At 40.3% G+C, this 13276-nt stretch overlaps 1 protein-coding gene across 2 annotated transcripts in view; it reads left to right on the top strand.

The window, feature by feature from the left end:
• TAF4B (TATA-box binding protein associated factor 4b) overlaps window positions 1-13276 on the top strand; it is a 70095-nt gene that overhangs the window by 24283 nt on the left and 32536 nt on the right. For both annotated transcript variants that reach the window (XM_086889825.1, XM_086889831.1), the window contains exons 7-10: window positions 1086-1664; window positions 6577-6712; window positions 7312-7417; window positions 12405-12574. In XM_086889825.1, coding sequence (XP_086745951.1) covers window positions 1086-1664; window positions 6577-6712; window positions 7312-7417; window positions 12405-12574 — 991 coding nt within the window. The remainder of the gene's footprint in view (window positions 1-1085; window positions 1665-6576; window positions 6713-7311; window positions 7418-12404; window positions 12575-13276) is intronic.

Here is a 13276-nt window from a genome sequence, read left to right as displayed (position 1 = left end):
GCTGCAGGTTTTTGATGAAGTTGTGCATGTGTTTTGTTTTGTCTGTTCCAAGAGGTAGAAAAAGTACAGTGGCTTTGGCTGTGAAGCCTGCTTGATTTTCAAGTCTGCTTGATGCTTTTGGTAAATAAATAAATTGCATCAGGAGCTAAGCGGCTTTAAAAGAAAAAGAAGTGAATTTTAAAAAACGTATGGGCTGCAAAAGGTCTGGTTGTGCAAACAATATGATTACTTGGTACACTTGCATGTGAAACATGAACCTTCTGCATGAAGTCCAAAGCTGCAGCACTGTGTTTGCAGCTCTTACAAACTTTAGCAACTGTTAAGAGGGGAGGAAAAAATACAAGGGTTTGCAAGAATATACAGGTAGCTGCAGAATTGATTTCCCCTGGTTCAGAGCCATAGCAGATTATAAACAGTGAAGGAGAAAAATCCATGGAGAGTTTGAAGATTATTCTGTCCATTAACCTTCTCAAACACAGCTGTAGTAAAAATGAGATGTTGCCAGATTTCTTTACTTTTGTTCTCCTGTTGTGGAGAAGTAGCTGGCTGAAGTTGCATTGCTGCAGCTCTACAGACATTATTTAAGTGCCATCCCCCCCTAGTGTAGATACAGCTGTATTGGTATAAAAGTGTTCTTCAGACCTTGTTTCTGACTTTATTGGATAATTCCTAGCTCCCTGTCAGGCTCCATGAAATAAACACAGCTGCTCCAATATAGCAGGGGTTTTTGGCAAAACAGAATTCTTTGAGGTAATAAAGCAGTTAAAATCATCTTACTCTGAAACATAAATTCCAAATTGAAAAATCTAAACAGAAGAACAAAGTTATATGTGAGTTTTCCCATAGATGGGATTTACTATGTGTAATGTAGCTGTGATGGTTGACCTTTGCTCAGCTGGTGTTTCTTGTCATCTTCACTGAACAGGATTGTCCTCAATTTAAGGGTGCCTGAAATTTAACAAAACTTGTTTGCCATTTATTGTCTCATGAAAAATGAAACTGGAAAAGCATTCAGTTGCAAATGTATTATTATTGTGGAAAACTCTGCTGCTACTATATCCAGTGTTTTTTCATTTTTCTTTCAGAAAAGCATGCTTGCCTTACGGCAACTAATGCCTAATCCTCAGAGCTTTATCCAGCAGTGTATGGAGCAGCCAGCTCCAACCCAAGAAGTGGTTTCAACTTGTACCTCTGCAGTGCCGGCTCCTTCAACAGCAGTGGCCACCTCGGCTGTAGCAACAACCGCTCTTCCAGTTGTAAAACCCGTGCCTGCCTCTGTAGCAGGCACAGCCCCTCTGGTTATCACACCAGTCCTTGCCAGCACATCGGCAGCAGCTTCTCTGCAGGCCGTGAAGGCTGTTCCTTCCCCTGCAGCGGGGACAGCGTCGCTCAGGCACGCAGCTTCCGTCCTCACCACAACCATGGCATCATCCGGGCTCACTGCTGTCCAACCTGGCAAGCTGGTCTTCACCTCTACGGTGCCAACGCCCTCTCTGCCGTCTGCAAAGCCAGTGCTGGTCTCTACGGTGGCATCTTCAGCAACAACCCCTCTCCAGCCTCTGAAACCAGTCATTGGAACCCCGCTTGGTCTTAAAATCTCGCAGCCCAAGTGCGTCGGTGCGCAGTCAGTCGGTGCTCAGCAGGTGGTTAAAGTGAAACAGCTGGTAAGATGGATTCTCTGCTTCTCTCTAACTAACCAGGCTCCTCTACTTTGACTCTTGCTGTTCAGTAAAGAGGATACCAATTTGGACCTCTGGTTCATTTTTTGTTTTTTATTTTAATTTATGAAGGTAGTCTTTCTTGAGTTCATCAGTTCATCAGTTTGTCATAGTTTAGAAATAGTGAGCCCTTGCTGGAAAGGTGAATCTAAAGCCAAGCTGTCAGCTTGGTCTCTTGCAAGACATGTTGACCACCATTTCACCAGACTGAACATCCATCTTGAGACACAAGAGGATGCGAGGTCCAGCCCTCACTCTGCACACAGCCAGGCTAGGTTGGCAGCTGGGAGAAAAGGTAGGAAATGCAAGTGTCAGAAACAGAAACTGCTGATGGGTTACTTAGATTAATTGCTCTTGGATGCCCTGTTAGGGCTGTGCCTCAGCTAGCCACCAGGAATCCCAGACTCTCTCCCCTGGTAGCTCCTGCCCTGGGTGCTTTGCAGGCTCGATGATGTTCAGCGATATGTTATCTGAAATGTACCAACTACCTCAAGGAGCTTTTCTGATCTGAGTTCTGACCTCCACATTTACTAAGACATATTAATTACAAAGTCGTCCAAAAGTGAGCTTTTTCTATCAGGCCTCATTAGCTAGCAAAGTCCAGGAGGAATAACTGTCTCATTAAAACAATGCCCTCAAAAGCAATGTGTTAACTTTTTTTTATTCTTGGCACAGGTTAACTTCTTGCTAATGTTAATATTAAATACCAAGAAACTGTAGATCACAGGTAAACCTGAAAGAGCAACTTGGTGAAATAAATTAGGTTTGGCTTATAGGTGTTTAAGATATGAAGTCGCATGGTGTCTGCTTGTGAGCAATGCTCTCAAGTATTTTGAGAGAACTAGTCTCCCTTTGGCAGATAAATAATTCTTGCAAAGGAATTCCTTGTAAAGATTATTTTTCTTTAAAAAGTGGGAAAGCCATTAGACTTCCTGGGAAAGTAGATTTACTTTCCACAGGTACAACAGGACATCTGCTGTGTGAGTTTTCTTTTTTAGCTTGGATATTATGTATACTTAACAGTTCTCAGACCCCTGAAATGTTCTGCTTTTTTATTTTTCTTCCTTTGAAAGGGCAGACGGTAGATGTAATACAAGAATCCTACATTCTAAAGAAAGAGTTCATGCTGTGGTAGTGTAAACTACCATAAGCATGAGCTTTTCACCTCTCCAGACTTACTTAAAAAGAACAAAACATTCAGCTGTATGGGGTGGATGAGGAGTCCTTTTTCTGAGTAGATTTGTTTAAAAAAAAAAAAGCAAAATACCCTCAACCCCAAAACTCTAAAGAAGAGTTATTAATATTAAGCATATGCACTGACAATGTTGGCTAGTAGTAGCTAAAGTCAAATTGGAAAAGGAGTTGGTACTCATATTGTCTTTGAGGACTAAGTTTGAAATTCCAGCCAGAAGAAACAGAGAATTTCTTAGGTAGTACAAGGGCAGGAGAGCAGTTTGTTGGCTACACATCAGGTCTTGTAATCCAGGGGAAAGGTTGACCATCTGTACAAATAGGCAAGGAAGCTTAGCTCCACACAGGGGAATCAAAACACTTCTTGAATTTGATTGTGCTGAACTCAAGAAATGGCTTCTGCCTCTACACTGCTGCATTGTGGCAGTCTGCTGCAATTGCTTTTCTTTGCTGTGCCTTACATATATTGAATTGCATACAAAACATGTTTTTACCCTAATTTAGGTAGATCCCAGGCACAGTGATTAAAATACTTGCTCTTCTCAGGTACAGTTGAAGGACTGAGTTGACTGCTTCACAGCTTAGCCATATCAGGAGCTTGGTGTTTGTTCAAACAACTTTTTAGTGCAAAGGGCAAGTTAGTAGAAGTGGCTATATCTCCTATGGCTTCTCTAATGCCTTTCCTTGAAAGGGCAGAGGGTCTATTTTGTCCCATAAGAAAACAAATCTGGACCTGCCCTCCCTAAACAGAAGAGTCCTACTGCCAGCTGAAAAAGGAAGCACACTGCCAGCTGTGCAAATCTGTTTATACAATGCTGCCAGAAATTTTTTCCCTTTTCAGCCCACAGGGATGTCTGATGCCATGCACTCCCTCTGCATGCCCCTTTCTAATTCCAGCCTCTTGTGCTTGAGAGAATTTGAACTTTCATGTGCCAGCTCCATTATAATGTTCATGGTACTCAAGAATGCAGCACTGCTGTATTTTAATATCAAATTTGTTACTGGAGTGATGCAACATGAAACTTTACATTTCTCTAGCATTATTATCAATACTCTTTGTGGACACAAAGGAACCTGTTCTTCTCTTGCTCTAGTGTTGCTTTGTCTCTTGTTAAAGTGCAATAAATGAAAATTTACTGTACCAGATGCTGGCATCCATTGGTGAGAAAGCTGCTGTGAGATTACAGCTTCACGTCAGGCATAACCAGCTAGGGGTTTATGGTGTAGTCCCCACAGTTACAGTGAGAGACACTGCCTGGAGATGATTAATGGTTGAAACAAGGAGTGAAGTGTTTATGCTGTTGCAGTTGTTTCTTCTTAGCGAGCTGGTAGTGCCAAATCCTGTCGGAGCTCAGCTTTCATGAACAATCTTCTCCATTATTTTTTTTTGTCCTGGTTATTGCTTTTGCATTCAATTAGTGAGGCTTCCTTCATGAAGTGATATTGTTTGTGTGTGATGATACCTCAGCATCCCTCTGCTGATCTCCAGGCTTTGTTTTATGAATGTAAAACATGTTCGGTGAGGCTAATCAAAGTCTCTTTCAGGCAGCTGTCTCTTCTATGTCAGTTGGATGTTGTGTTGCTTTTTTTTTAAACTTCAGAACATTGGTAATTTTATTCTAATGTCTTGTGTCAACCTGCTTAACAGGGCACAAAGGAACAGTCCCTTTTCTTTATTATTTCTCCCTGCTAACCTGAAGAAAAGAGATAGTAACTCCTTCTCACAGATACTACCATTGTTGGTAAATGCTTCATTCTGGCATTGGATCCTTGTTGAAATTTCCAGTATTGCTGTTCTCCCGTTGCAACTTCCAGCTTTTGTTAGTCTAGAGCTGGAATGGCAAACAGAAAATGAGCTCTACTGCCAACACAGCCTTTGTTTCTTGGCAATGTAGCTTCCACTTAGACCACTGTTGTAACATTGCTGTCTGTTCTTTTGCCTTCTGTACTTCAGTCTGGAATGCTTATGTTTCCTCCTGTGCTGTTCCAGTGTTTCGCATGCTGAAGATGAAGCATTGTTCATCCTGGTGGTAGGGAGGATCTCTAGGTGTGAGTTAGTGCTAGTGGAGCCTCTGAGTAGTGTGTCCAAGCTGCTTGGCTCCTCATTGATTAGCTGAACTCACAAAAGGCACTGCTGGCATTATTCACAACTTGTAGTTTTGGAAGCCGGATCTTTCTGAGAGATCAAACAGAACTCTGGGAAAAACATAGAGAAGTAAACCTTAGCATCTGTTCTACTCCATGAGGAAGTGCTGCATGTGTGAGCCTCATCTCTCCACAGTCTGTCCCTGTATTCCTGTAGCTCTTTTCTCCTGTGAATCTTAATGTTAACTGTCTGTCAAGTTTTCAGATACCACTTTCAGATCAGTTACTCTATTACTGCTGCTATGCCAAGCCTTAGTGCTACCAATACAGAGGTGGTTGAGAGGGTGTCTTGGCTCTTTGATACACAAAGTCCCTCTTTTTGTGAATGTGTGAGGCTTATGTTGATGATAGTTATTAACAGAGGAGAAGTTAGATGACAGAAGAGAGCCTAATTTCTGAAGTATTGTCAGAAATAGAAATGTCAATTCTTTAATTACTAGTGCAGTCTTGCTGTACAAGCACTCTTTAGACTTTCTGAAATAAAAGATGTAGAGGAGAAAAATGGTTTATTGATCCTGACATTTTCTTTATGTTAGTTTTTGGCTGCTAAGAAAATAGGATCCAGTCTGAAGATGTTAATTTTATGCTTTGGTGAAGTAGCATCTTCCTATGGCCTGTAATCAAGAACTTTTTTAAAGACGTATCAAAGCTGAAGCCCACATTCTGCTAGCTAGGAAGCTTAGAAGTGAGATTTTTAGGGATGTTGCAATCTTATTACTTTCTTGCATTTTAATAGCTGCCCCTGAAGAGGAAGGATTAGTATTTCTGGGCTGTGCCTGGAGGTCTGTGTTGTGATGACATCCTGCTGTCTGGTTTTGTTTCTTTGAAGAGTGTCTTTAAACAAAACCATGAGCTGCCTTCCTTTATACCCTTCAGCTGTGTACTGATGTCTTTGTGTAGAGGCTCTACTTGCTATAGGTGTTGCTATTTAGTAGTTCATGTTCCTGGTGACCGATGTGTTCAGTGTACTTCAGCTTAACACTTCAAAACCCAGCATCTCAATTTACAATTGATGTTGCAATTCCAAAAACACATCAGTGATTTTATAGCATGTACTCTTTAATTCCTAGCAGGTAAAGTATTTTGGGCAAGACTTCAGTTGTTTTGGTGTTCTCCCTTTTTGACCAGGTGTTTGTGATACCTACTCTTTTTGAAGTTATTGGCAGGCAAACTCACTCTTCAATAGTTAGCCTGCTGAGCAAGACTTAGGTAAAAACTCTCAGTGTAATGGCTTGTGTGATTATTGAAACTTGTCTGATAGAGTTATCAGTAGAGAATAGAGGTGAAGTGTCTGTTGGAGCTCAGTAAATGAGCTTGAAGCTGACTACCACTTGTTAAGATTTCTTGACATAAAGTTTAAAAAAAAATAAGGTATTTTCTGAGCATGCTGTTTGCTTTAAACTGAAAACTAGACAAGCATACCTGCCCAGTGGCACTTCTGGCTAAATGGAAACACTGATACTGTTTACTTCTCTGTATTTTTAGCTCTTCTCAATCTTGATATTGGATATTCCGCTTCCAGGTAGTCCAACAACCATCGGGAACCATTGTCAAACAAGTATCCACACTCCCCCAGCCCTCAGTGCTCACCCTACAGACACCTGCCGAGAGGAAGATGCCGCTGAATACACTTGTTCAAACCAACCAGTTTCCTGCAGGTAAAGTGCAGGGACCTCTTTCACTGAGAAGGGGGAGGACTGCTGAGGTGTAGAAGTAAGTGCAGGCTGTTGGCAGATGGTATGAATGCCAAGAAGGTGGCTGTCTGTCAGGAGCAACCGGCTCTGTGCATTAAATTGAACATCCTTACTGTCTGGAGCTCTAAAGAGAAAATCATTGTCACATCTACTTCTGGTACTTGTTAAGAGCATATCAATCAAATATCTGTACTTCTTAAAATACTACGACTGAGCTTCTTGAAGTGAACTTCTTCTAAGCTGATGATTTTGAGAGTTGTTTCATGAGACCTTGCTTTTTCCTTCAGCAGGTTCAGGTGATGCACAATTAGAGTTTTTCTCAGCCAGTCACTTTTCATGGAAGCATTTCCCTGGTCAGCACAGAAGAGAGGGTGTTTGCTGAGAGTGTGTGAGGCTTTGGGCCATACAGAACTTGTAGAATGTAAGATTCTAGAGTGCCTGGTTTTCAGATGGACCCAGTTAGTTACTGAGTCTGCAGTAGCCTTACCTAGAAGAATGAGCTGACTAAACAGTTGTCTAAGCATTTTGCTTTCTACTACAGCATGTTCTTTGTTTTGTTTTAGGTTCCATTCTGAAGCAAATTACTTTGCCAAGAAATAAAATACTGTCGCTTCAAGCATCTCCCGTTCAGAAAGTGAAAATTAAAGAGAATGGAGCAACATCCTTCAGGTAAAAATGAACAATATCAGAAGTTAAGTATAGAAAGGAACAAAAGGAAGAGGCAAGTAGAGATGTAGGAATGGAGCTCAAATAAAAGCAACTTTGTTCAGAAGCTTTTTTCTGGTACATGTTTTTCACGTTAGAAAAGTCATTGGCAATGGGTAGCCTTAAAACTTCTATGCAGATGTTAATTGTTCTTAGTGTAAGAAGACTGTCCTGGTGAGGTTGGGTTTTGTGTCAGTTTTTCACTGAGGTGTTTTCTATCCTGTAGATAGAAATACAGATAGAATACAATTACTGATCTAGTTATCTTGTATTAAAGTCTCAACAGGAATAAAACAGATAGAACCTCTGTTTTTTGGATATAGTCTGATAGCATTTAACTGCTTGTAACCTGTCTAAAGCTCTGTGCTACATTTCAGAATCTTTTATTAGCTTCTCTTACAAGCTTGTTTCTGTGTGTATGGGTGAAAGGCTTTGACTACATCTCTAATCATGCTTTCTAACATATTCTCTAGGCCTTTAGATTGCAAGAGTGCTTAAAGCCTTTAGTTCTGGCAACTGATTAACTTTACAAAAGCAGAAATTATTTTTACAGCTGTGAAGTGTGATGTTGGAACTGAGGTACAGACTGCCATAAGCATTATTAGTCTTAGCACCTCAAGGCAAGTTTGACATTGCTCTTCCAAGGCAGGCATGATGACACCTCTGTGTTGCTGACCAGTTGACTTATCATCTCTTGAAAGCTGCAGCTTTGAATGCACCGGTATAGACAGAGAGCTGCTGCTGTTCACAGTAACATACAGTATACAGTGAACACTTAAAAACAGTGGTTTCCAGAAGTTGAAATGAAAAGCTCATGTTAAAGAAATAGCTCTGTTCATCTGCCTCAAGGTCTCATGAAACGTGCTTTAGAATATAATGTGGGATGTAATTTTGGGTAGTGATGTTAAGAAAAAAACCTTTCATCAATATCATAATATAACAAAATAACAAACAAACTCATACACAAAAAAAAAAAAAGAAACTTTTTTTTCTGTGATCTTCCAAATGGAATATATTAGCTGTCTTACATGACAAATTTGAATTTTTGGAAGTTGTTCCCTGAATTGTTTAATTCCTAGTGTAGGAAAAAAACTGCTTTTACAATATGATTCAGTAGAGATTTCTCTGCTTGCTTTTGGGCTGTGATCTTCAAAGCAGCCTAAGTCCATGAGAGTTTAGGTAGGAAATCTCTAACTCACCTTAAATTTTCTTTGTAGAGTCTCTTGTCTCTGAAGAATTTGTCTTTAGATACACCCTTGGTGTTGTTTCTATTCACTGCTATAATTAAACTTTCTGACCTATGATCCATCAACTGCTGATCATGTGTGAGGCAGAGAAAGGCACCATGGCCTGCTTTCCGATTTTGTGATGAAGTTTGTTACAAGCAGAGAGTGTGTCTTGTAATTGATGTGATTGTACATGTGGCTCTTACTGTGCACTCACTGCAGTGTGTCATCGAGCCTGACTCCCTCTGCTGTTGTGTGACTAGGCTAGGTAAGGATTTGAGGATGTTCTAATCACTAAGCTGCACTTAATTAGTTGCAGTTTGCCCTTGTCTGCTCTTTAACAGGCAGGTTTAGGTTGCCTGAGATAAGCAGTAGAAGGAGTGGTGATTTCCTGCCCCCCAACCAAACAAACAGAAAAAAAAACAACACACAAAGCACTCCAGCCTTCTAGATGTTGTTTCAGCATGGACTTTGCACCATAGCATGTCAAGAGATATTCTGTTTTTAAAAAAAAAAAAAAAATCAAGATTTTTTGTAATGTGATCTACACATTTCTGTAAAGTATATGCTAGAGCACTCTGGTAAAAAAATCAGATGCATATTTCATCTTCAGATATTTGTCTTGAATTTAATCTGTTTAATAGAGTAGTTCTCCAGAGCACATGCAGCTCTCTGGCTTGGCTGGAATTGTTCTGGCCTGAGTAGCTGTCAGGGATGGTGCACAGAGGTTTGGGCTCAGCCTGTCTTTCTAGTTTTCCCTTTGGCTCTTGGATAGAACCGAGCAAAGGTAGGGGGATTCAGACGACAAGTGCGGTTGTCTGGCACCAGAGGGTGCCCCAGACTCACTTTTCGGGCAGCAGGCTGACTCACAGATGTGAGCTGCATCTGCAATTGCCCGGGCTGCCTTTGCAGTGAATACCCAGTAGAAATGTCAAACCTGACTTCATGCGGTGTGTCGCTCAGAACTCTTTGAGTTCTGTTTTCCACCTTGTGCTAGTAAGTGTAAATCACTGGAGACTTAGAGCAGCTGGGTGAGTTTCTCCTCTTCATTTCTGTGTGTGACATGATCAAATGAAAAGGCCATTGAAGAAAGTGGTGCAGAAAAGGGGCTTTATGGAGGGATTGCTGAAAGTGAAAGCAAGTCAGTATCCATCAAACACTTTCATGTACACTCTGTAATACTTTAAATTTATCACCTTAGTGAAATGTACTTAGCTTACTCAAAGTACATGGTACCTTACTTAAAACGATTGAAGTTTGTTTGAACAACAGAAAAAAAAGAGTAGTATGAAGTATGAATAAGAAGTATGAATATGGCTTCTGGAACTTCTGTTAATCTTTAGTGAGCACTTTTCTAAGGAAATATAGTGGTAATTTCTTTGGGTTAAGTAAAATAAGTACAACAGTATTTTCATCTTTCATCAAAGCTAATGACTAGTTGACTTAATGCAAACTTATGTCTCACAGTGAAAAAGTTAGAATTGGTACTGAAGAACAGTACAGGTAGAGATATCTGCTTATATTGCATATAAACTCTTGTATGCCTGTACACTCTAGAGAGACCGTATGCGTGGAAATAATCAAGAAAATAGTAACCTGGTTAAAGAGAAATGAAACTTCTCTATGTAGAAAAATGCATAGATGTACATTATAGAAGTTTATCTGTTCTTTGCTTGAGCATTTTGAGTATGTGGCCAGATTAAAAGCAAAATTGATTTCCTGAAACTGCATGCTATGCAGTTGTGCCTGGGATGCAAGCATCATTCCTGGGATTCCATAAACAGTTCAACTGGAGTAATGTCAGGTTCCAGCACTGATCGCTTGTGATGTGTGTTCCTGGTGCTGGTTGTGCTGATTTTTGTCAGCAGATCTATGGTAGTCACTGTGTTTCAGTGGGATTCTTGTCTCTGCCATCAGCAAAGACTTCTCTGTAGTGGTCACTAAGAAGAGGAGACTGGAATGCACTTGTGAAGATCAGTTAGCACTCAATTATCATCCCATGAAGCTTCATTGACACGCTTGCTGAAATTTCAGGTCTCTGTTAGGCTGATAGAGCCTGAGTATGCACTTGGAGCTGCTCAGTTGCTGGTTGAGAAGGGGTAGGAGGAGGGAAGCTGTTCTGGCACTGTTGGCTTCAGCTTTAAATTGTAGCTGTGGACATCTAACTGTTCTGACAGTCCTGGGATTTAACACTTTTCTTAGCATGATGGATTTGGGGCACAAGCTGTTTGGGAAGCTGTTGTGTCCAGTTAGAGGTAAAGAGCTGGAGCTGGTCTGAGAATCTATTAGGTTTCCTTTTCCCTGAACACACACACACATAGGAACTGCTAACAGTGAGGGCACATGAGTGAAGGAGGGGTAGAAGGACTCATTTTCTGGCAGTTCTCTCACTGGATGTTTGCAGAAAAGTGGTGCCATAGAAACATACTGAAACCCAAAGGAAAAAATACATCTATAGTTTAAGAAAAATATCCTAACATTTTCTTGTGTCTTTGGAGTATTGCTTAACCTCAACCCCAACTCATGTTCTAATAACTTCTACCTCTAGTCAGTCAAAGAATAGCCTCCAAGAAATATAATTTCACCTTATAACGGCAGATTTCTGGGTAACCCCTTGTTCAAAAGTTATTGAGGCCACACGGTGTTTTCTGAAGGTGAACTTTATCAAACCTTGCCAGAGAATATTTTTCAAGAGGGGGGTGTGTGTGTTGATTTTGTTTCCTATACTTTGCAAATAAAAATATGTTCAGATTGAGTGATTTTACTTATCTGTCCTAATACTGTGGATGTCTGTTTTGGATTGGTCCTAAATCCCTGAAGCCACCACTAGGGCCTTTATCACATTATGAAGTAAAAATGCTTACTTGTGATGGTCTGAACTTATTTGATGATAACTTGGATTGTTTCTTTGCCAAAGTAGCAGAAAAACCTTTTCCATGTAAGACTCATTCAGTATTTTAACTTAAATGATCTCTAAAAAAAACTAGGCTGAAGCACACAGGCTATTATAACTAGTCTGAGTGATGTTCACTCTTTGAGTATGCCAGATTTGAGTTTTTATTTTGAACATATGGTCCAAAGCTGCTGCATGAGAATCCAGCTAATGGTGTTTCCAGCTAGAGCTCTGGCATGGTGCTTCAGAAGCAGTGGCATCTTCCCCACTATGTACATAATATGGTAGGACTGATCCAAAGTACAAAGTCTGAATTGGTTCTAGTACATAATCAAGAGTGTTTGTATCCTGTGTTTCAAGGGAACTCGTTAAAGAAAACTGAAGATGAGGTCTGTGCTAATAAGCCTCAGTTTGCAAGATATGCATCTTGGTTAGCAAATGGTCTTGTTTTATAGTGCAATGAGTCAACATTCAACTTCATTCCATACTTGGTTTTACCTGGTGAATTAGTTTTAGAGCAAATTTCAGGCTGTGAGAGTGGTGGTGCAGGGTTAGGGGTTGTGGGAACTTTTAATCTGGGTTTAACTCAGTCCAAGGTTTCCAGGCTGGCTCAAAATTTCAGTTTCATATAAAGGATTTGCATGCCTAGCAACTGAGGCATTAGCCAAATTAATGCACTTTGCAGAAGTGTGAGAGCTTTTAGGAGCTCCCTGTCCACACCCACACTAAACATCAATTGTATATAGGATATGTGAATGTGGTTGCTTGTTGATAGTTGAGACTTTCTGTCTATTCTGAACAAAGCATAAAATCTTGGTCTCCTCTTTTGTAGAGATGAAGATGACCTAAATGATGTGACTTCTATGGCTGGGGTTAATCTCAGTGAGGAGAATGCCTGCATTTTGGCAGCAAACTCTGAGCTCATTGGTACAGTGATTCACTCTTGCTCAGATGAACCATTTCTGTCTTCGGAAGCTCTTCAGACTAAGATCTTGAACATAGGTGAGAACAAAGGACACGTAGCAGATATGTATGGATGTAGTGTTTCCTTGCCTCTTTCAAAAGCCAGACTCCAATCTTTGAAGAAGGACTTGGAATTATTAAGATCTGCCATCTCAGTTAATGTGTTTCTACCAAACAATACTGATTTTTCACTTCCCCTTCTAGGAAAGAGCTGTCCTTTAAGGTTTTCTTAAACAAAAACACAAAAACAGTTTGAAGCACAACCAAAAAAAAAAAAAAAAGTGATACCACTTCAACATTTGAGAAGTGAGCAACTTTCTTATTCTTAAACATAGTGCAACATGTAAGAACCATAAAGGTGATAGTGTCAAAACACTTAAATGTGCTTTTCTATCTTGGCAGCTTCTAACTTGATGCATTACACTGACTTCCCTAACAGTTTTTGCATTCCTCAGCCTGTTCAGGTATATGTATACTCTATTGACTAACATTAGGAAGAAGTTTCAAACTTCCAATACACACAGAGCAGAGCTTTGTTTATGACTCCCTCCTTGGGGAAAAAAAACCCATAGTTAATTTTATACAGAAGAGATGTTGATGCTGTTTGTCTGTGTAGTGAGTAATACTGTGGAATGTACGTTGAATGCCTCTGTTACAGGAAGTTTCTTGTGTAGGTATCATCTCAGCGTTACCTTCTGGACAAAAGATTAAGTGTTTCTCAGCAATGTTGTATTATGTCAG

Source organism: Cyanistes caeruleus, chromosome 1, assembly GCF_971803275.1.
Source record: "Cyanistes caeruleus chromosome 1, bCyaCae1.hap1.1, whole genome shotgun sequence".
Classification (NCBI taxonomy): domain Eukaryota; kingdom Metazoa; phylum Chordata; class Aves; order Passeriformes; family Paridae; genus Cyanistes; species Cyanistes caeruleus.
Note: the sequence above shows the minus strand (reverse complement) of the source record. Positions and strands in the feature narration are given on the sequence as shown.